Raw genomic sequence first — 24,593 nt, 5'->3', positions numbered from 1 at the left:
GGAAAGAAGTGTAACAGTCAGCAGCTTTGGAGCTGTATCAGTCAGCATCTTTGGAGTTGTTGTTGAGGATGATATGGTCCTGAGTTGCTGTATGTAGCGGATGTAAGTGGTGCAGCTGTGGCTGAACTGCTGCTTGGAGATCCAACTGCAATCAAAAACTAATGAGGCACAAATGCTGAAGCAGTGCATCCACAATGTTGGAGATGCAGCTGGGATGTCCAAGTGCTTGGCTGCATTTTGTGTCCCTAGATTGCATCTCAGCAAGTAAGTAGCATCTTGCAGTAGCAGTGTGCATGATCTTGAGGGCTTCCAGGTTGTTGTACTCCAGTGTTGCTGTGATTGTAGTAGCCAGCAGAAGACAGTTTGTAATGGAGCTCTAGTTGGTTTCTTTATTACTTGCATGCATTGTAGGAGGTATCCTGCAATAGAGAGCCCCATTAAGAGTTGTAATTCTGCTGATTCCTGCAAGTCTGCAATCTCCTTGGGTGCTGCATGTTGTTGGAGGTGTTGTGTATTGTGTCTTGTATCCACAAATGTTACTTGATTTAATGTATCTCCAGCTACCTGCAAATGCATAAAACCAAGCCAACCAAACAAAAAACCAATAGGCACAAACAGAAATGGAAATCCCCAAGTTGCTGTGGTTAAGGTATAATTGCTGTGGATGGACCAATTGTTGAGACTGTAGCTCCTCATGTTCTTACTGGTGTTGAAGCAGTTGTACATGCACAAAGAGACACACAACAGGGAACAAAAATATAGTACTGCTGTTGCTGCTGCTGTAGCCCATCTGTTGCAGGTATGTGTTGATGTTGCTTTATGTTCTAGTGAGTTGTTGTATGCTGGAGACCTTGTTCTTGGAGATTTCAATTGTGTATTGTACCTGCACAAGTAAAAGAACCAGAGGAAAAGTACCTCCAAGACTTCTGCACAGCAAAAACTGTGCTGTAGTTCTGAATGTCCATTGTGGGCATGTAGTTTCTCCTTGTATGCTGCATGTTGTTGGAGTTGTTATGTGTTGTGGCTTGTGAACATGTCTCCAAGTGTTACATGCTTTAGTGTACCTCCATCTATCTGCAAATGCATAGAACCAAGCCAGCAAGACCAAAAACAAACATGCACAAACCTTAAATTGGCTAACTTTTTCAAGGTCGCTCGACTAACGTCTTCGATTGTTCGTTGGAGTTGAAACTTCTTGGGCTTTGCAATTACTGTATTTTCTGTTGTCCTACAACTTTTGGAGGACTTTTCCACAAGTTGGAAGTTCCAAATTGAGACTTGCTCCATCATGAGACTTAAGTCGGCCAACTTTTTCAAGGTCGCTTGACTAACGTCTCTACTTATCCATTTGAGTTGAAACTTCTTGGGATCTACAGGAGGTGTATTTGCTGTAATCTTGCCCAATTTGGAGTTCTTTTGGTGTTGCATGATGTATTTATTGAGTGTTAGTGGTTGCCTCTGGCTTCTGCTGTTGTTGTTAGGTTGCTGCTGATGATGATTAGTGGCATTCACTTCTGCTGATTTAATGGAGCTTTTGCAATTGATGTTGTTGAGTTGATGCAGGTCTATGGTGGGTTGTTGGTCCTTAAACATTGTTCCTGCAAAATTAAAACCAACAAGAAGGGAACTCCTAGAGTTGAATGAGCCTCCACCCGCTGTTGATGTACTGTAATTGCTCCATGTGCTGTTGTGGAGTTGTTGTATGTATGTAGATGGTAGGTGTTGCATGAATTCCAGGCTCAGCTGCTGCAACACCACCACATGGCTCAAAGTTGCATGATACCTGAACAATGAGACACCCAACAGTAAACAGAATTGGAACTTAAGCTTCCTTTTTGATGGCTGTTGAGTGTGGATCCATGTGTGTGATGTTGTGTTGCTGGTCTGGGTTGTTGTTGCTGTATGCTCTTGAGTGTTGTGATAGGTGGAAGTTCTTGTTCTTGGAGGGTGCAGATGTGTAGAGTACCTGCACAAGGCTTCCACACAAGAGGGCACTCCTACTCTATCTTTTACTTCTAGCATTGTGTTATTATTTCTACTGAAGTAATAAACAAGGGAGACTCTCCCCTTACAATAGGTGATAACTAGGTGGAATAAAGAGTAAAACAAATTACAAATAGATAGTCTATTACACATTTGAGAAATAGTTCAGTCAAGAAGATAGTTTGATCTTTTTTTAGAGTTTTCCTTCTGAAACTTGCCATTCCTAGCTTGTCCATCTTGATGTAGCCCTTTGTTTCCTGTGGTAGCTGCTGGAGATTGTAGAAGTGTTGTGTATCATTGAACCTGTGGCTGCATTTTGATAAGGTATCTGCAGGATGGTTTGCTTCTCTGAAGATATGTTTGCATTTTAAAAATAAATTAGCATAAGTTGGCCATTCAGTCAAAAAAATTTAGCATTACATAACTCATAACCATTCCCTTTAAAAATAGTATATATATATATATATATATATATATATATATATATATATATATATATATATATATATATATATAGTACTATCTCTTTTCTAATTTCCAACCAAAATTTCCTTAACAAGTAATTGAAAAATTGGATGATAATTATTTTCTACTTTCGTAAGCTTATTAAGTGCCAACTTTCGCTACATTTTTTCAGTTGTATCGTTGTCTTTTTCCTTCATATTTATTTTAGTCAATTTCCTAGAATATTCATTTTGATACTTATATAAAAGTGGTTACTTTGCTACCTTAATCCCCTTTTTTCTTCTTTATAGTAAATTATCTAAATACACAACTTATTTTATTATATTTTTTAAAATTCTTTATCATTTGAAAAAATTATAAAAATCCCTATTCATTTTTATTCTCTGGTACATCACTGTATGCGATGTATCGGTCTGATATATCATTTTACGTGATGTATTAGAACATCAGATACATCACTTTACGCGATATATCGGTCGAATACATCACGTCAGTTTGTCAAATACATCACTTTACGTGATGAATCAGTCGGATACATCACTTTATGTGATGTGTCAGAACGTACTTGATGTATTCGGATTCACTTTATGTGATATATCAGGACGTATTTGATGTATTCGGATTCCACTAAAAAGAAATGATTTTGGGTAATTTTTAAAAGAGTAGGAATAAAGTGTAATTTAGAAGAATCAATATAGGATTTTGGTAAAATTTACCATTTTTATCAATGGGCTTTTGTAGCCCAAATTATAACGGGCCTAGTTTAAGTGGCCCCATTCGAAGTCCAACAAAAAAAGAAAAGCCCAAAACCAAGTAAATTCAACAAAGCATAGAGAGATCAAAGAAAAGAATATTCTCCTTTACAAAAAAAAAAAAAAAAAAAAAGTCATTACACCAAGAGAGTTTTCTCTTAAAACAAGAAACACCCCTTTCAACTTAGCTTTCTTCCTTAGGGTTTTCCCTAGGGTTTAGCAAATCCTCCATAACAATTTTCTCTGCTTACCAAAAAAAATTCAAACCCTTTACCAAAATCAGATGATTCAACTTTTTACAATTTCCCAATTGTAAAATTTGTAAGCCTAAAGAATCTTTCTTATTGGATCAAGAAATGGAAGCAAGAGTAGGTGTACCTGGTCATGGTGGTGGTGTAGTGGAAGGTGGTGCAAGAAAGTTTTTACAACAACCCCAGAAGCCACAACAACAACATCATTATCACACACAACAGCAACAGCCACAGCCTCAACCTCAGATTGGTACTGTCCCACAGCTTCTTGCTGGTGGCATTGCTGGTGCTTTCAGCAAAACATGTACTGCTCCCCTCGCCCGCCTCACCATTCTTTTTCAGGTATTCCTTCTTTTCTCCCCCCCCCTCCCAGTTTATTTTGCTTTTCCTGTGTCCAAACGAATAATTCTATGGGTTACCTGTCCACCCATGATAGAACATATGAGAGGTGTTTTCTTATGTGATTTTATATTTTTATATGATGGACTACTATTTGAACTGAGAGTCTTTTGGAAACAACCTCTCCCCACGAGTTAGTGGTAAGGTACTCTACACTACGAGACCCCACACTTATGAGATTACACTGTGTATGTTGTTGTACTGTATGAGTACTCTATGTCATATTTGTTTTATTCAGGTCCATTACATTCTTAGTTAAGATTTAGACAGAAACAGAAATTAGGATAGACAGGGAGTGGAGTTTCTAGAGGACAAGAATGATTCAAAAGAGGAATACTTGATTTTCTGTCTGTTAACATAATTAAGGGGGTTAACTAAAGTTAAGATCTTGAGCTCTGGAAGGACTTTACTGTTAGCTGATTCAATTGAAATGTTAAGTAATTGGTGAGATATGGGGTTGAAAAGGTCGAGTCTTTTCTAAATTTGTTCTCTTTATGGGTTGGACTTATGTCGATTTCTTAGAAAATAAATACTGGAATTATGAAGATTTTGAATTCCTCAAATGGTTTGATAGTGATAGTCGGAGAAAAATGTACGAGTAGCAATAACGTAGTGAAGGATAAGAAATTTTACATATGTGTTTTAACTGTTTATTTATTTTGAATGCTTCTCTGTTTGTTTAATTTCTTAAATACGTGCTATATGAAGTTTAAAATGCTTGTTTTTAGGTGTGAACTCAACTAATTCTAGGAGGTACGTTGCGCACATTCTAACGAATTCTACTAGGTACCTTCTACCACCCACCATACCGAGTAATTTTGTCCATCAAGGATTGGACAAAGAGGAAGAAATAACCTAGTGTGTTTTTGCCGCCTCCGGGATTTGACTAAGTGAACTTCATAAGTCCATATGTAATAAAACCTAAGAGCTTTGACTTGTCAAAAATAAAATTATATTAATGTGCCGACAATTATTTTCCTTTATATCCCGTTCAATTCATGAAAGTTTTCAATTCGTAGGTTCAAGGTATGCATTCAGATATTGCAGTATTGACCAAGCCCAGTATATGTCGTGAGGCATTGCGTATTGTCAATGAAGAGGGATTCAGAGCTTTTTGGAAGGGAAACCTGGTCACTATTGCTCACAGGCTTCCTTATTCCTCAGTCAATTTCTATGCTTATGAACGCTACAAGAGTGTGAGTACTTTATGACATAACTTTTTCTATATAAAGTTTGACACAAAATGTTTCTTTCAGCTTGCATGTTGCAATCTTTTCTGAAAATTATCATGTTGGCAGCTATTGAAATCAATTCCTGGTCTGGATGGTGAAGGGCGAAAAGCAGGTGCGGATATTTTCGTGCACTTTGTTGGTGGCGGATTGGCTGGAGTAACAGCAGCTGCTGCCACTTACCCGTTGGATCTTGTCAGAACAAGATTAGCTGCACAGGTATAAAAATGTTGCAGTGATTTCTAGGTCTCATTGATCAATTGAACAGTAGAGAAGGGTATATTAGTTTTATCCCTCTAAATTATGTTGGTTTCTGGTCTTGTTTGGTTATTGGAGCATCAAGCTGATGTTCTCCTTAGATTATAGATGGTCCATATACTTGTCAGATGTCATACTTCTCATCTGTTATACTTGTCTCTATGCGCATGAACCACATAAAAAACAGGTAGCTACCACTCTAATTGACTAGATTGTGGCCTTTTCTTTAATCCACAAGTATGACTTAAGCATTTCATTGAACTGGTTCTTCAAGTTTTGTAGATTGTGGCTATTTGTTTGTTCCACAAATACGTATTCAGCATTTCATTTAGCTGGTTCTTTTAAACTTTGCAGAGGAATGCCATATACTATCAGGGCATCTGCCATTCTCTTCGTACCATTTGCAGAGATGAAGGCTTTTTTGGGTTGTACAAAGGGCTTGGTGCTACATTACTGGTCTGCCTTTCTGCTCTACCTTTCATAGATATGTTGATCAGTCCCTGGCTTTGTCTGAAAAAGGAAAAAGTAATTTACAATGCTAATTAGGTATTTGCTTGTCGCAGGGTGTTGGACCTAGTATAGCAATAAGCTTTTCTGTCTATGAGGCTTTGAGATCTTACTGGCAGACTCAGAGGTAAGTACCACCACGTCTTGAGAGTGTACCCTATGGTAGACATTCTATCATTCTTGTCTAACATCATCTTGTGTTTCATTTTCTGTTTCTCTTAGGCCCAATGATCCTACTATTGCAGTTAGTCTTGCTTGTGGAAGTCTGTCAGGAATCGCGTCTTCCACTGGTGAGTATTTTGTATCAATAACTTTAGCTTATTTTTTAGTGCAACAATGTACCTAGTGTAATACCACAATTGGGGTCTGGGGATGGGGAGGGTAGAGTGTACACAGACCCTCGGCTAAAGGAAAAGATGGCCAAAAAACAAAAACAAAAACAAAATAACAAAAGTATGATGTGAAAATAAAAGTTGACAGTAACTGTAACAAAATAGCAAGCTAGTCGAATTAGAAGAAATAACAGAAATCGAAGGACAAGAACTTCAAGAGTAATACTACTACTCTGCCATGGTCTTTTTCTTGGCTGAATATACTATTTAGAGTGATGACCTCTATAGTATAGCTGTCCAACTTATTTCTGCCTGGATTATGAGGTTCGAGGCCAATGCTTAAAAAATGAATCATTGGAGGAACGTGGGGAACAACTTGGTTATAAGTGAATCTACATAGCATAGTTGAATGAAATTGCAGTTCACTCTTCTGTTGTATTCTTGATAATGTGCAGCAACTTTCCCTTTGGATCTTGTGAGACGAAGAAAGCAGTTGGAAGGAGCAGGAGGACGTGCACATGTGTACAACACTGGCATAATGGGGATTTTTAAGCACATAATCCGAACTGAAGGCTTCCGTGGCTTGTACAGAGGGATAATGCCTGAGTACTACAAAGTAGTTCCCAGTGTGGGAATTGTGTTCATGACATACGAGACACTGAAAAAGCTTCTATCTCAAGGGCCTTTTGATTCTTGACGATTTCAGTTCTTCACTCTTCCAGTTTTTCTGATTAAAAAAAGCTACATGGTTCAGTTTTGTTTAAGCCGGTTAGGAAGAAAGTTTTAAGTATTGATATGGCAATTAGTATTAAACAAGAGTTTGTTCACACCGCGGCAAATTTTGTGGTTGCTGCTGTTTTAACTTGTTTTTTTTGCTGTATAGCCATTGAAAATCATTAGTGTCCCACATCAATTGTATTTCTAGATATTATTTAGGCTTGATATGTCTTAGGATTTTACCTTCCTTTTACCATCTTAGATGATTGTATCACCCATGCTGTTTTGTTTGTGGGAACCTTTTTCTTCTAATTTTTCTTTGTCTTTTCCCATTTTATCCATTGCTTCCTTTTGGCTAAGCTTAGGCTAATCCCTTCATGATATTGTTGTAAGGACCAGTGGAGTATATCACACTACTGCTTGGCAATTGTAATAAAAGAGGACTATAAGTTGGTTCTTATTGTTCATTTGGTTGCAAAAAGCAATTTGTTTATACAGACCATTTGATTCTTGAATTCTTTTTGACAGTCAAGAGTACCTGTATTGTATCTGGCTGAGTATTTCAAAGAGGTCAAAAGTCTTATGGAAGGTATTTGAATGAGATTACAAGTTCATCTTGCATCCACTAATTCTTTTGCTTGGTGTTTTAAGCTTCTGCTATGCGTGGGTTTTGGTGAAGGGATGGACTACAAAAGTTTATTGTACATACTTATCTTGCTTTTTTGCTAGAGGTTGTTTCCATAGGTCTTACTTTTGATTTTTGAAAAGCAAGAGGTTGTTTCCATAGCTCTTACTTTTGACTTTTTGGTTATATGACAATAACTTTATTAGTTATGTTAAGTTTTTTTTATTTTTCATCTGTGCCAAATGATCATTTTGTAAAGTTTTCTAATTACATCTGTCCTTTGAGTAGAAACAGTGTGTTTAGTTTGCCCCACATTAGTGGTGAATTGAGGATTTGACACTTTTATATGGTTGTATAAGAGCCTGTTTGGGTAAGTTTTTTTTTAAGCTGTTTATAAGCTGAAAATTGTTTATTATAAGTTAAAAAAAAGCTGGGGTAATTCAACATATTTTTTTGGCTTATAAGCTGTTTTAGATAAGTTAAGTCAAACAAATTCAATTATTTTTTGGGGCTTATTTTAAGCACAAAATGACTTTAAATTGATCAGTCAAACACTCAAAAAAGCTGAAAACAGTTTATAAGCTAATCCAAATGGGCTCTAACTATCACCATATGAACTAACATTTGGAGTTTTAGATTTAACGTTCATTTCTTATTAGGTAGAAGTCATAAGCGGCCCCTTGAACTTGGACGTTTTTTCTGTTTAGACACCTCAACAAGACTGTCTTCCTATTGAACGCCTAAACCTCTAAAAAAGTGTATCTATCAAACACACCTGACTGACATGACAAAATATGTGTGTTTCACCCTCTTTAAGCGCGTAAATCAATCAAAAATATTATATATATTTTTTCTAACTTATATACCTAAATTAATTTAAAAAATTAAAAAAATTAATTAACAAAATAAAAAAATAAAAATAAAAAGCTAGTCTTCTTCTTCACCGGTGTTCACTTCCCTGCAACTATTAACATCTTCCTTTCCCATCATCTCTAGACACACACACCCACTCCCTCCACCTTTCTCTCTTTCTCTTAGCCTTTCCAATTTTGCTTCTGATATTTTCTTTTTTTTACTAAATCTCAAATATTTCATCAAAGCTCCATTTATTCAGATGAAAAAATATAAACTGGTATTCTTTTGATAAAAAAATGTTATTATTTCTTGTAATTATGATAAATTATTACTATTGGGCAGAAGATGAAGGCAATAGGTAAAAGTTTTGATGCAATTAGAATGAAAAGGGAAATGTGTAACACCTCAAATTTTTTCGCCAACACACGAACCATTCTTCATATGTGTGTAGACTCGAACTGAATACAACAACAATAACAACCCAGTGAAATCCCACAACGTGGGGTCTGAGAGGGTAAAATGTACGCATACCTTACTCCTACCAAGGTAAGACGGCTGTTTTCGAAAGATCCTGGGCTCAATAGAAGCATAAAAAGAGGTCAGATAAGTCTAAAAAGTTCAAAACGATATAGAAAAGAAAATAAAAAAAGCGACACAGATAAAATAAAGTAATCGAAGTACAGAAAGTAATAGATAATAATAGAAATCAAAGCACAAGAAATTACAGTGCACTAATGCGCCTACTAATACGGAAGAATAACGAGACTATGTACTAGCCTTCTATCCTAATATGGGTCCTCCACACCCTCCTATCTAAGGTCATGTCCTTGGTAAGATGTAACTGCGTCATGTCCTATCTAATCACCTCTCCCCAATATTTCTTCGGCCTACCCCTACCTCTTTTGAAACCATCCATGGCCAACCTCTCACACCTCTTCACTGGGCATCTGTATCTCTCCTCTTCACATGCCCAAACCATCTCAATCGCATTTTCTGCATCTTGTCTTCCACCGAGGTCACTCCTACCTTGTCCCGAATAGCCTCATTTCTAATCCTGTATCTCCTAGTATGCCCACACATCCATCTCAACATTCTCATCTCAGCAACTTTCATTTTTTGAATGTGAGAGACTTTCACTAGCCAACACTCCACCCCATATAACATAGCCGGTCTAACCACCACTTTGTAGAGCGTACCCTTAAGTTGTGGTGGCATCTTCTTGTCACATAGCACACCGGAAGCGAGCTTCAATTTCATCATCAATCTCCCCATTACCTTACATGATAGACCCAAGGTATTTGAAACTACTTTTCTTTTGGATGTCCTGGTCACCAAGCCTAATTTCCGCGCCAACCTCCTAAGGTGTCTCACTGAACTCACACTCTAAGTACTCTGTCTTGGTCCTACTCAGCTTAAACCCTTTAGACTCCAAGGTATGTCTCCAATCCTCCAGCTTAGCGTTAACTCCGCTACGAGTCTCATCGATCAGGACTATGTCATCCGCGAAAAGCATACACCATGGCAACTCACCTTGAATTTGTCGCGTCAATACATTCATCACCAAGGCAAATAAAAACGGACTAAGAGCTGATCATTGATGCAACTTCATCACAATTGGGAAGTGCTCTTAGTTCCCTCCTACTGTCCTTACCCAAGTTTTGGCACCTTCATACATGTCGTTGATCACCCTAATGTACGCCATAGGTACACCTTTAGCCTTCAAACATCTTCATAGTATCTCTTGTGGAACTTTATCATAAGCCTTTTTTAGGTCAATGAATACCATATGCAAGTCCCTCTTCCTCTCCCTATACTGCTCCACCAGTCTCCTCATAAGATGGATGGCTTCTGTAGTTGAGCGTCCCGGTATAAATCCAAACTGGTTCTCTGAAATAGACACGCCTCTCCTCACCCTCATCTCCACCACTCTTTCCCACACTTTCATATTATGGCTTAGAAACTTGATACCTCTATAGTTGTTGTAGCTCAGGATATCCCCCTTGTTTTTGTATAGAGTGATCATTACGCTCGACCTCCATTCTTCAGGCATCATTGCCATCTTAAAGATGATATTAAATAACCTAGTCAGCCACTCCAAACCTACCAAGCTCATGCTCTTCCAAGATTCTCCAGGAATCTCGCCAGGTCTGATCGCTCTTCCCCAGCGCATCCTACGCACAACACCCTTAACCTCTTCGACCGTAATACTCCTGTAACACCAAAAATTGTGACGCCTCCCTATATGTTCCAAATCTCCCAACACAATCTCTCTGTCCCCTTCTTCACTCAAAATTGTGACACCTCTCTGAATGACTTATAATTTTATTTATGAGTTAGTATAAATTCCTAAGTATTTGAAGGGTATTAGATGTGATTTAGGGTCATAAGGGATCCCTAACACCAACCAAGTCCAAAGAATTTCTATCGGCTAAGTTTTTGCATGAGTTCGTATAAGGGTCAACGTCAAACGACCACATCTCTTAGAATATAATGAATTGGGTGGCCTATGACCTATCAAATTACATGTCTTTGAGTCTTCTTTTCAAATATATCAAGATTGCATTTTTTGGAGTTTGGAGTAAAACGTTATGATCGTTTTACTGAAGCATGTCCGGACAGGACAATTTGGCTAGCTCACCAGCCAATTTGGTGACTCGCCGAATAGTTCGGAGAATCACGACCTAGCTCACCGAATAATGCCCAAAATCCTTCAAAAACTGTTGGATTGGGAGAGCTAAAACACCATTTAGCAACTCATCAAATAGGTCGGCGGAGAGACCTCCAGCTCGTCGAATTTGCCGGCGGAATTTATTAAAAGGTGATTTTTCTCAATCTTTCAACCTAATAATATTCTTATACGTAGAGATACTCTCAAAATCCCAAATTCTCCTTCTCCCAAAGATCAAGAACTTCAAGAAAGGAATTTCTCCAATATTGGGAAATCTAAAGAGTCCAAGTTCAAGATCTCATTCACAAATCCATAGATTGGTTTCTCAACTTCAAGCTACAAGGTTCCAAACCCAATACTTTTATCCAATAACTCCTAAGATTCAGGTATGTAAGGCTAACACAACGTTGGACCGAGTTCGTCCACGTGCCCCTTCATCTTTATTGATTCGAGTTGAGTTGAGTTGGAGTGTTTGAGTTCCTTGAATTGAATTCTTGAGTTATCTATTGTCTTTTGGGTTCCTTGTACATATTTAAAATACGCATTGATGTTGTTTATGGATTGAGTAATTGTTTTGGATGCATGTTCATGTATTCATTCACATGAACCCTAATTGAAGATTATATTTGATTTTGAGCATTGATTGTACAAGAGTTTGAGTTTTCACATAAGTTAATTTTTTCATTATTTTGAGCATGGATATCTTGAGCATAAATAATGGTTTTGAGATAAAGTTTTAATGACTTGTGATTGATTTTAAAAAATATATTTCTGAAAGAACTTGATGATTTGAGTATGAGTCGAGCCTGAGTTGAATTGAAAGAATCTTTAAGAATTTTAATCGTTTTGATTGTGATTTTGCTATACATTATTTTGAGTTGAAATTACATGTTTTAAAGTGATTTAAAAGAGTTGAGTTTTTAATCTCAATGAGTGGATTTGATTGAGTTGATTTGAAAGAGCATAATGATTGAGATGGGATTGAGTTTCGATAGGAGTCCAATGAGACTAGTCAAAAGTTTTGATTGAACTGATTTTTTTGAAGTTGCATGAGCATTTTGAGGTTTGGGAGTAGTATCGAGCATCGAATTGAGCGAGGGTAAAACTTAATAACTACGTAGTGAGGTAGGAGAGGATTGGATCATTAAAGTCTAATGTTTCCCTATTTCATTGTCCTGAAAAGATAGGACTTGATTGATTGGTGGATCTAGATTGGTAGATTTGTCCTTTACCTTGGAAAGTATTGGACGGATGTGGCAACGACGTCGGTTCGTTGTGCATCACCTACTTATAAAGTATTGGACGAATGTGGCAATGACGTCAGTTCGTTGTGCATCACCTACTTATAAGTGGTGGGATTTTTGTCGGTTAAGAGAGACTCCCAGATTGTGCATGAAAGTATATGTCATGTTTTGAACAAGTTGCATATTACTGAGTCCTTCTTAAAATATTGTTATATTTTATACTTGCATATCATACTGAGTTGGGTGAGTTTCATTCTATCTTGAGTTCCTTTGATGTATTGTTATTTCATTCTGCCATATTACATACTCGTACATACATGCACTGACGTCCATTTGGGCCTGCATCATTTTATGATGTAGGGACGGGTGTTAGATATCATCAACAGGTGCTTCGTTGAAGATCTATTTCTTTCCTGATAGTGGTAAGAACTCATTGCCTTCGAAGTAATCATATTCATTCTTTCCATTGCTTATGAGTAGTTTTTTTAGGTAGCCATGAACTTGTCATTGGCACCATTTAGGTAGTCGAGATAGAGGCTTCATAGACTAGATAGTGATGAATTTATTTTGATATCTCTAACTCTTGATTAGTTTTCTTTCAAACTATGTTTTTGATTTGAATGATGGAGATTGATGATTGAGTTAGCCCACTAAATTTTGTTTTTCTCTTAAACTAAGTCTTCCACTGAATCAATGAATGTGTGATCAAGCCAAGTGGTTCGCTTGGGAGCCAGCAATGGCTTCTGAGTACCGGCCACACCTAAGATACCCTCTCAGAGCGTGACAAAATGAGTATGTAGGTTAAGTGAGCGGCAATGGTGTATTCCGACGCCAGTGAAAGGGGTAAAATTAGATGGACAAGAAGACAGGGGTAGGTGCGATGGTTTATTGGTGGCGCCGGTGCTGGCGCTGCTGACGACGCCGATGGAAGGAGAAATAGAACTGACAAAGAAGAAGCAGAAGAAGAGGGGGGGGGGGGGGTTAATTAAAAAAATAAGTTATTATTTTATTTTTTTTGAATTATTTAATAGAATTTTTAAAAAATGGATATCACCCCGTGTCATCATTTCTATTTGTACATCTATTATGTATTTGTGTTTGAGTTACATGCATTTTTATTTTTGAACTGATTGTCATTTTATGTCAAATATGTATAAATTTCTTAAGGTTAAAGTGTTCAATAGGAAGAAGGCCTTGTTGAAGTGGAAACAATTATCATATGGCACCTGGTTTTACAAAAATAGATTCACAGTGTCGTGAAAAATATTTTCTTAGAAAATATATATTTTTTACAAGTTGGGTGGAAACAATGATCATACGGCACCTGGTTTTACAAGAATAAATTTAGGGTGTCGTGAAAAATATTTTCTTAGAAAATATATATATTTTTTAAAACAACAACAACAACAAACCCAGTATAGTCCCACCATATGGGGTTTGGGGAGGGTAGAGTGTCCGCAGACCTAACCCATACCTTGAAAGGTAGGGCGACTGTTTCCGAAAGACCCTCGGCTCAAGAGATGAAAACAAGATAAAAGGTCAGATAGGGACAACCATATCGAAAACAAGATGAAAACAAAAAATAACAAAAGTGAGAAAGTCATGATATATTTTTTTTTAAAAAAATAAGTGATTTTCTTATTTATTTTTAAGTATTTGGTAATTAAGTTAAAAAAATAAATAGATAAAAAAAATCAAATATACCTTTGATCTATTCAAAATGAGTCAATTTTATCTTCCATTTACGTTCTCGCTAAAAAATATATTTACTATTACATTTTTGGCTTTGAAATGTCCCGTCGACTATCAAAATAGCTCAAAAATATTAATCTTACTAGTGGTTGTCTCAAAACAAGGAACAATGGCAATTTTTGGCACAGAACTACTCAAAATTGGATAATTTTGCCCTCCATTTAAAGTTCAGGACAAATGTTCTTAATTAATTATAAAAATTTGAGTAAAAACTTATATTAGTGATTATGAAATTAATTTGACTATTTTAAATGATAACTTTTATGTAATATTGATTTTATGTTTTATATAAAGTTTAAATACGAGCATTAATTTTTGATTAAATATGTCTTCCACTGGTTCCTTACAAATCTATTATATTGACCCTCAATTGAAATTACAAAAACTTGGGATGTCTTAAAGTTATAATAAGTGATATAATGTATCAAGATATAATTGATTTAGATTTCTTTTATTATATATTTTTAGAGTTAGCAAAATAAATTCATTATTACTAATGTAAAGGAAATTTTAAATAGTTATGTAAGAAAAGGTACGCGATATCATGTTTAGAAATAAAAACTCATACCTAATGTAAAAAAATTGAAAGAAGAAAAAATTATCGATCATCATTTTTATTTATTAAAATGAAAAGTATTTATATTATTTATTTTCTTATATGTTATTATAGTTCCACACATTCAACTCCCCTCTCCCACCCCATTTTTTTTCCAAAAGGGTATTGCTAAAACTATAATCAAACACAATTCAATCTTCAAAAAATTCAAATAAAATCAGAAAATATTTATAATAATATGTAGTAGCTCATGTATGAGATCTAATTATAATATTGTGTGACTATTTATTTTGAGATATTGCTTTTTTAGAGCAGATTTTATTGTATGTTTCAAATAAATTAGTCAAGTTGAGTGTCTTTAGTTAGTTTTGAAAAAGTATGGGTATAAACCATGCTTAGAAAAAGTACTTCCAACTTATAATATTCTTTGCAAACACTACTAAAAAACTGATAAAAAACGACGAAATTAATAGTGACGGACTGCGTCGCTCAAAAAGGCGACGACATTTGAGACGCAGTCCATTTTTTTTGTTGTAAAAATAATTTAATTTTTTTTATAAATAGCGACGGACAGAGACTATATGTCCGTCGCTATTTTTGGTGGATTTTTTAAATATATTTAAAAATTAATTATAAAATAAACATAACGACGGAGTCCGTCGCTTTTAATTGAAAATAATTAAATATAATTTAAATATTGCGTCTCCTTCCGTCGTATTTTATTTATCATTTTTTTTAAATAAGCGACGAACAACGTCTCTAAGTCCATCGCTTATTTGGTCAAAGGCGGTCAAATATTTTAAAAAAGCGACGGACAGAGCGATATTGTTCGTCGCTCCATCTGAAATATTTCAAAATAGAGACCCGATTTTTTTCTCATTTTTGTATCTCTCTCTCTCTCTCTCTCTCTAAACCCTCCCCCTTCTCTCTAAAAATTTCACCCCCACCCCTTCGCCGCTGGTCGCTGCTGCCGCCGCCACGCCCTCCCCCATCGCCGTTGTTGCCGCCGCCCCTCCCCACTGTTAACCTCTCTCTCTCTCTCTCTGTATTGTTAATAAGGTTAGTTAGTTTTAGGGTTTTAATTTTGAAAACAAATATTAATTTGTTGATTTGTTAGTTAATTTATTTAATTTAATTTGTTTAATGTATGTTATTAACATAGTTAATTTGTATATGTGATTTTGAATTGGTGAATGTTAAAAATTAGATTTTAGGTCTTTTGTTTGAGTTGGGATTTATTTTTTGAATTAAATTGTGAATTACATATATTTTTTGGAGTTGGAATTAAAGTGTTGTTGATATTCAAATGTTATGTTAAGTTGCTTAGTTCTTGAAGTGAGAATGTGAATGAAAATTTTAGGGCCTTAGTTTGAATTGTGATTTTTTTTTTAATTAGATTGTGAATTGGGTATTGTGTTAGTTGGACTTGAAGTGTTTTTGAAGATAAAATTACGGTTAGAACATGAACTAATTAGAAATTAGAATTTAGGATTTTTTATGTTTGGAAGATATTCAAGTTAGAAAAACATTGAGTTGAATGATTTTTGATGTTTGGAAGATATTCAAGTTATGAACTTGGACTTTAGGATTTTTGAACTTAGAATATTTTTTTGGTTTGTATAAATAGTGAACTTTAGACTTTGGAACTAATTAGGATTTAGATGCTTGAATTTTAGGATACTTGAATATAATATGGAACTTGACTTAGAACTTGAATTTTGAAACTTGAACTTAAAACTTTGAACTTGAAATTTTGTTGACTTTTGAAATCTTGTTGAATTGTAGTACTTATGAACAAATTAAGCTAATTAGAGCTAGACCATATTCATAGTCATGAACTTTAACTTTAGGAATTTTGGAAGTGGAACTTTGAAATTTTTAGGTTTGTATATGTTTGAATTCTTTAAGCTTTAGAAGTAACTAGAACTTAGACTTTAAAACTAATTAATTAGAACTTTATATTGTCATGAACTTGAACTTTAATTAGATACTTGAAATATGTAATTTTGTTCTTATTTAACTTAGAACATCTGACTTGAATTAATTAGAACTTGAATTATTTATTATTTGAACTTAATTATAAGTTGAATTAATTATAAGTTGAACTTAATTATTATATGAATTAATTAATTATAACGTGAATTTAATTATTATATGAATTAATTAATTAGAACTTGAATTAAATAGAATTTGAACTTAATAATTATAAGTTGATATTAATTATTATATGAATTAATTAATTATAACTTGAATTAATCATAACTTGAATTTAACTAATATATGAATTAAGTTTACATTCATTTTCTGAAATAAATTATTTCACAAAATATTATTTCATTAATTATATTTTTATTTATAGGAAATAGAATTGGGACGCACTCCCTATCGCCATGAAGTCTTTAAAAAGACTCATGTGAAGAAAAAGACTAATGAGTCAGATCCGGATGAGTGGGTGGAGGAAAGAGCCGAACGAGCCTATGTAAGTTATTTAAGATATATTATAATGTATTTTGTTTCTAAGTTTTTTTAATATATATATATATATATATATATATATATAGTTTGATTATAACTTTTATTTTCTAATATGCAGCAAGATTATGAGCGGCACGTACATGAGATAGGAGATTCGGTTCAGCTAACGCCTGAATAGTCCACTCAAATTTGGACAGAAAAAATGGTTGGAGGCAGCCACAAGGGCCGAATAGATGAAATGGGCTCTAGGAATAATGTACGACGACTCCAATCAATTTTAGAAGGTATTGGATCATCGCGTCAAGCCGAGACCATTGACGGGGTTCAGATAGCTGCAATGTCTCAGCAAATTGCAGAACTTACACGCGCATTGGCAGAATCAGAGAAAAGAAGGATCGATGATCAAAAAAGTATGAATGAACAAGTTGAGAAAATTAAAGAACAAGTGCTCAACCTCGCCCGTCAGCCTCCGCCCCGTTATTCAAGAGCGTCCACTTCGGATGATTCCGACGATAGTGATGAATATATAGCAAATAGTCCTTAGGGTTCCCTATGTTTGTTTATGAACATTTTGAATATTTTTTGTTAACTTTGAAACACTTTAAATCATTCTAAATTATGATTTTATTCATTTTAAGTGTTTAATTATGTTTGTTATTATGTATTTTGCGAATTTTGTTTGTTGTTATTTGTGTTTGAATGGGCTGAATTGAATACAATTGAATTGAATTTTGATTACAGGTCGGCAGCAGAAACTGCAGGTTTATGCTATCAAAAGTATTGCAGAAAAAGCGACGGACAAGTTCCTTTAGTCCGTCGCTTTTCTGATTTTTTAAAAATATTTTTCCAGAAAAGCGATGGACAGGCTTCTTTAGTCCGTCACTTTTCTGGTTTTTTGTTTTTCTATTTTTCTAGAAAAGCGACGGACAAAAGGACCCTGTCCGTCACTTTTCTGGAAAAATTTCAGATAAACAAAGCGACGGACGGAGACTAAATGTCCGTCGCTTTGAATTAAATAATTTCTTTTTTTAAAAAAATATAATGACGGAGTCCATCATTTCTCTTTATATATATATTTTTTAATTAAAAAAATTAGGAGCGACGCAGTCCGTCACTTTTTACGACCCTGTCCGTCGCTCTTTCAAAAGCGTCGAGCAAAAAAGCGACGGCAGTGAGTTCATCGCTTTTCCGTCGACTTTGACAAAACAAGCGACGCAGTCCGTCGTTTTTTTGCATCGCTTTTTAACAATTTTTTAGTAGTGAAATAATATGACCAAACACAACTTCAATTCCAACATAAAAAATTTCATATACAGTGAATACTCTTTTATTTTCATAGTCAAACATCCACTTAGTGGTTAGCAACTAAATAAAAAAAAAGTAAAATTCTCAAGAACATTTATGGAGTATATAATTTCGCAAAACACCATAGGGTGGAATGAGGGTGGCGAGGGTTCAGTCACCGAGAGTGGGATGGTGAAGAAGTGAAGATTGGGGGCATAAGTAGATGGGTGGAGAGAAGATAATGAACTTGAAATGTTGAAACTTGTTTTCCTTATTTATATTTATAAATTCATTTTCTTAAAAGATATTTTGAAAAACCATTTTAACCAATCAAAAATAAAAAATTTAAACAAGCTCTCTGGTTTTACATTCTCATATTTCTCATTTATTCTGATTTAGTTTAATTTCAAGAACATTGCTTATTGGAAAGTGGGAATTAATTTGACCCATTAGGTTTAATGTTTTAAAAGGTGGTGGCATGATCTAAAATAAATAAGCGTAGTTAATAAATTCAGCCATCTATTAGTGGATGATTTAGAAAAATAGAAGATATGTATATGTAACGACATGTTATTTAATCATGATAACTTAATATAATTTAATATAAATATCCGAGTAAAATAAGAACTCCTTCGTCCCTTTAGTTTTTATTCCTTTTATCATCGACGTTACTATTTTGTTATTCAATATTTGTAAAACATCTTATGTTTCCAAAAGGGGTATCAAATCCCATTTTCATTGACATGATTGATACAACTCTCTTCAATAAGAAAAGAACACAAAAAATAAATTGAAAAGGTTGATAAAAATTAAATATTCGTTAATTTTTTATGTGATGTATAACTGAGGCATTTACTTAATTTGTGGTAATGTCTTTTCATTTCTCGATGAGGTGTTATTTTTTTTCATCCATATTTGGAACATGGGTTTTAATTTTAAGTACCTAGAAATCATATTAAATAAGGCATTAGGCACTCCTTCCATTTAATTAAAAGAGTAATTTAGTGAAAATATAAGGGTAAGTAAATTTCTTTAAAAAATGCGTCCAAATTAAAAACTTTATGTAATATGAATGGAAAAAAATATTAAATTAAGATTGAATAAATAAATAATAATAATATACTTATCCATTTAGTTGATATCTTATTAATCCGGACCTTACGCATAGCGAAAGTTTAAGTGCACCGGGCTGCCTGTTAAAATGGACTGAAAGGACCTCAGAAGAGCTTTATTCCGTTGTTGTATATTCTTCTTTTTCTTTATAAAAAGAGTCAAATTTCTAACCATTAATATCAAATGTAACGACACATGTCGACACTTGCACTTCATATCCTTAAACAGAATATAACTTGCAAAAAAGAAATGGAAAATTAAAGACGATGCAACTTAAATAGACCCTAAGTAGGAGTGACTTCTGTGGTAGATAAGTTGAGAAAAGTGAGATTGAGATAATTTAATCTAGATATGTGAAAAAGAGATGTGTTGATGTAGTAATGAAGAGGTGCAAGAAGTTGGTTTAGAGGGTACGAGGAGAGGCAAAAGTAGACCAAAAAAGTATTGAGGACAGGATATGACTCAACTTCAGATTATAGAGGCATGACCTTAGATAGGAAGATGTGAAAGGACACGTATTAGGATAGAAAGTTAGTAGTCAAGGTAGTGTTGGCTTGCTTAGGGTGGTTGGTGTTTGCCATTGTACTACTTATATTATTATAGCTCTTGTTTTTTTTATTTATCATTGTTTAGTATTGTTTTCAATAATTTATCTTAGTATGTTGCTTATCGTACGTGTTTCGATGATCACACTATTTTGTTGTTGTTTTTGCTCTTTTTTGGTAAGCTTTGCATTGTTTCCTTGTTACCTGCTATATTTTCTTCAATGTCTCCTTCTTCTTTGTACCTGAATTTGTTGGCTGAGGGTCTTTCGAAAGCAACATCTTTACCTTCACAAGATAATGATAAAATTTGCATACATTTTGCTCTCCTCAAATCCCACATAACACTAAATATATTATTATCGTCGTGACATTTTCCTACTTATAATAAGCTAATTAAGGACAGTGTAATATGTGTGACTTATACACCAGCAAATAAGAATATGATAAAATTCATCAGATAAAATGCATCTCATTATATTCTCTTTCACAGTAATATTCATCCAAAAAGACTCCACATGTACATCCCTCTTGAATTCAAGATGCTACAAAAACAATTCAATCAAGTTGAAGTATAATCAGTATGGTTCATGTCACTCCAATTAGATCCTAGTCTGTCATGCGTGTCTAGGTGAGCACGTCTTAATAATTAGAGGCGGAGTCAAAAAATTTAGTTTATAAATTCTAAAGCCATAATATTCTTTTGTTTATCAAGTTTTGAATAGAGTATTGATACATATTAAATAAATTTTTACACAAATATAAAATTTACGTCAAGATTATTAAATTCTGCCGAACTTAGAATTACTATCCTCACTCTGCCCCTGACAACTATCTTTCTTTATTCGAGTTTGAGATTAGTGTGAGCAGTCCAGGTGGAGATGAATTCAAGATGGTCACATGTTCTCAAAATTTAATTGACTAGTGTTTTTTTATATTTTTTTAAAAATAGTAAGCTAGAAGTAATTGTATTATTGATTAGTTATAAGTATTTTAAGGTGACAATTTTGTAATATGATCTTTTATGTTAATAAATATATCGTGTCGTAGATATTCATACACAATTCTCTGAATAGGCTTGCAATCAAACAAATAACTTTCTGAAAAGCTTTGCAATAGTTTCTTCATGCTTGCGATGAAGTAGGAAACTTACAAGTAACTCAAGCAAGTAGGTCAAGTAAGCAGCTTCTTCTTGAAAATGCTTTCAACAATGCGTTTTATTTTTATTTTGTTATAAATAGTGTTAGCAAAAATGTGAAAATATAAAGAACAAGGAAGAATAATAATATTTAACGTGGTTTGGATCAAAATGATCCTACGTCCACGAGAGAACAACTGCCTTTATATTAACAAACAAAATGGGAGAGATCCCAAATACATCTAAAAGAATTGTTTTATCAATTCTCTACTCTTCTAATATATTTTGCAAATGCCTTAGAATATGAGAAGACAAGTGAGAGATGTGATGAGAGGTGTGTTTCAAATGAATCAAGAGCTACCTATTTATAGGAATAAATTCTTGCTCTTGATGTCATCCATGACATCACATTCTTGTCAAGATTTGTCAAAGTTTACCAAACTTTCATTTAACTTTCACCTACCAAGTTGTTATATTAAGTCAAAGTTTATCAAACTTTTACCTACCAAGTTGCTACATTAATTTATCTAGAATCTTGTCAATTTTAACAAATCTCCACCTTGGCAAGATTCTCCATTTTCAACTTTCTCTTAACAACTTTTGATTTTGTCTTCAACCTCAACTCTTTCAATCTCCACCATGATTTGTGTTTTGAGCATGCGTATGAACAATTTCGGCCAAAACTTCTAAGTTTACTTGGCAATCCCGTTGTAAGAAACAAGAAGAATCAAAACTATGTTGAACACACTAGCTCCACCAAGCAGTTGTTCTCCCAGAGTTGCATTAGTTGATGCATACTCCCGCCAAGTTCTTGCAATGTGCAAACTTGGCAAGTGGGACTATCTTTGTCAATATGTCTGCAACGTGATCGTATGTGATAACCTTCTCGACTTTGATAGCTTCATCTTCAACGACATCTCGAATGAAATGGAATCTGACATCAATATGTTTGGTGCGCTCATGAAATTATTTGATTTTTAATCAAATGAATAGCACTTCGACTATCACATCTTAGAGTTGATTCCACTTGAACCAAACTCAATTCTGCCACCAAAGCTTTCAACCAGATAGCTTCTTTCACTGTCAAAACGACAATCGACTGTAAAGTCGATTTCCAACTAACGGCACTGCCAATGAGAGTAAAGATGTATCTAGTTGTGGACCTTCTTCTATCAAAATCCCCTGCATAGTGAAAATCCACATAACCGAGAATTGAAATACCTTTACTTTTCTGAAAGGTTAGGCCAACATCAGAAGCTCCTTTGAGTTATGCCAATATCCACTTGACAACTTCCCAATGTCTTTTTCCTGAATTGATCATGTACCTGCTTGCCACACTTATAGATTGAGCAATATTTGGATGTGTGCACGCCATAGCATACATAATGTTACCAACTGCACTAGTTTTATGTCGAAAATACACAGTTTAAAATTAATTTCAACTTTTTAAGAGAAAAAATCAAGTTTAGAAAAGAGTCGCCACTTAATTTTTAAGAAAAATCAAGAAACCTTAATTTTAAAAATCCTAACAGATTTAAGTCTTAAAATTAGAGAAAATGGATAAGAGGTTCTTATTTCTACTTTGAGAAGGTGTTAGCACTCAAAGTGGCTGCTAACGCGCGATTATCCGACGATTTGAAAATTATTTGACTAACTTTTATGAATAATAAAGTCAACTAAAATCATTTGAACAAGAAATCATCTTGAAACCTTTAAAATAATTTGAAAGAATTTTATTTGTTAAAATGCCTAAGTAAAAGAAAAACACTTGAACAAAATTATTTTTTAAGAGTAAATTAACAAAAAAATGATTTCTCTTGGGGTAGTTCAATTAAGTTAAACCAAACTAAAATTAACATCTAGGCAAGTATAGATAAACGTAAATAAATTAAATTATTACAACCCAAATAAATAGAATAACAATATAAACAAATCTGAAAATTAGGCTCAACACTTAGTTTCTGTACACTTGGACTAAGATGTTGGGACACCTGTATTTTGGGCTTTTGATCCATTTTATTTAGGTATGTCATGATTGTATATCTCTGTATATATACTATATATCAGTATATCAAACTGTATATACACTATATATCAGTGTATACAACACTATTTTCAACTCCAGCAATTTATAAATCAACTTCCCTTACACCTATATCAGCTTTTCTTTCCACCCGAATGAGATCAAGGATGACTCGATAAAGGATGACTCGATAAAGGATTTGGGTTTCAAACAATCCAAAATATCCAAAGAAGAGTTTAATCCAATGGACTCCAACAGTGTTCACATGCAACACAATCAAATGAAATACATAAGTAACAACTCATTAACTCAACATAGAAATTATTAAAATAGAAATGAACACATATCAAAACTTAATATCAACAGTAGGCAACCAAACAACTAGTATTAATATCAACCAAAACCTAAGAATCTAATACTAATTTTTAAACATACCAACTAAGACCACTCAAAGTAATCACATTAGGGTTAATTAATCATTACTAATCTTAAACAATTACTACTCCATTCGGAATAGAGAACATCAAACAAATTAGGCATCATAATCAAATGACATGTTCCGTTAGCAGTGAGCAAAAGAGGGCAAATGAAGTGAAGACATGATTCTAAAATAAGATAAAAAACACTTAAGCATTATCACTTATAAAACAAATTACTACTTAATTTTTATTTATTTATTATTATTATTATTATTTTTAAAACTAAAGAAAGACACAGTATGCATTTATAATGAATACAAAATCTAAGTAATATGATAACTAAAAACAAGATTACGAATCAACTATTAATCCTAATTAGTTCTAACACATGCTAACTAAAAACAAGATTTAGGAATCAACTAAATAAAGACATGAAATAATTATACATTAAATAAAATAAAGTCAAGAAAACATTTTACCTTTTATCGGGCATCGAAACTAAAGACGATGAGCTGAAGACGACTTCACCACTACCCAAGAGCTTGACGAAGCTCCAATACACAAAAGAAAAAATTAAAAATTTAGACTGAAACCTTCATGAATTCGACGTTATAAGAACTCTGTTCTTAGCCTAAATTTCGATTTCAATCTCCTATTCTCCTCGTTAGAGAAAAATATAGATTTAAAGCTAGAAATTTTCATAACTTTTAGGCTGGGGACAAGAGTCCAAATTTCTAGCCAAGTAAAGAAAATTTCTAACTTTGTGGTGGTAAAAAAACCTCCCTCCTCTTCCTCTCTTCTTAATGAGAATACGAGCCTTTATATAGGCCCCCAAAACCCCAAATCCTTCATGGATTTTTGATGTGGGAGAAGTGCGTTTTTCAATTTTTTTAGTCATAAACCAATTAATTTGAAAATATAAAACTATAATTAAATTAACCTAATTAACATAATATTTAGTTAAAAATATAATTTTTTTTGAGATGATTTTTGAATAATCACATAA

The 24,593-nt window shown here is 34.0% G+C and overlaps 1 protein-coding gene across 1 annotated transcript; it reads left to right on the top strand.

Moving 5' to 3' along the window:
* Positions 1-3,326: 3,326 nt before the first annotated feature.
* On the top strand, positions 3,327-7,360 carry LOC129882293 (uncharacterized). The gene is made up of 7 exons (XM_055956531.1): positions 3,327-3,793; positions 4,870-5,046; positions 5,149-5,298; positions 5,692-5,793; positions 5,901-5,971; positions 6,067-6,134; positions 6,632-7,360. The coding sequence occupies exons 1-7, from the start codon at positions 3,557-3,559 to the stop codon at positions 6,871-6,873; spliced, it is 1,047 nt and encodes a 348-aa protein (XP_055812506.1). The 5' UTR covers positions 3,327-3,556; the 3' UTR covers positions 6,874-7,360.
* The last annotated feature ends 17,233 nt before the right edge of the window (positions 7,361-24,593 follow it).

This window comes from Solanum dulcamara, chromosome 3 (genome assembly GCF_947179165.1).
Source record: "Solanum dulcamara chromosome 3, daSolDulc1.2, whole genome shotgun sequence".
NCBI lineage: Eukaryota > Viridiplantae > Streptophyta > Magnoliopsida > Solanales > Solanaceae > Solanum > Solanum dulcamara.
This window is presented reverse-complemented; position numbering and strand designations above follow the sequence as displayed.

Bases quoted from the DNA above. Each gene is read 5' to 3' on its own strand.
- LOC129882293 (XM_055956531.1), top strand. From the start codon at position 3,557: ATGGAAGCAAGAGTAGGTGTACCTGGTCATGGTGGTGGTGTAGTGGAA. The intron at 3,794-4,869 runs GTATTCCTTCTT...TTCAATTCGTAG, and splicing joins GCCTCACCATTCTTTTTCAG to GTTCAAGGTATGCATTCAGA. The intron at 6,135-6,631 runs GTGAGTATTTTG...GATAATGTGCAG, and splicing joins AGGAATCGCGTCTTCCACTG to CAACTTTCCCTTTGGATCTT.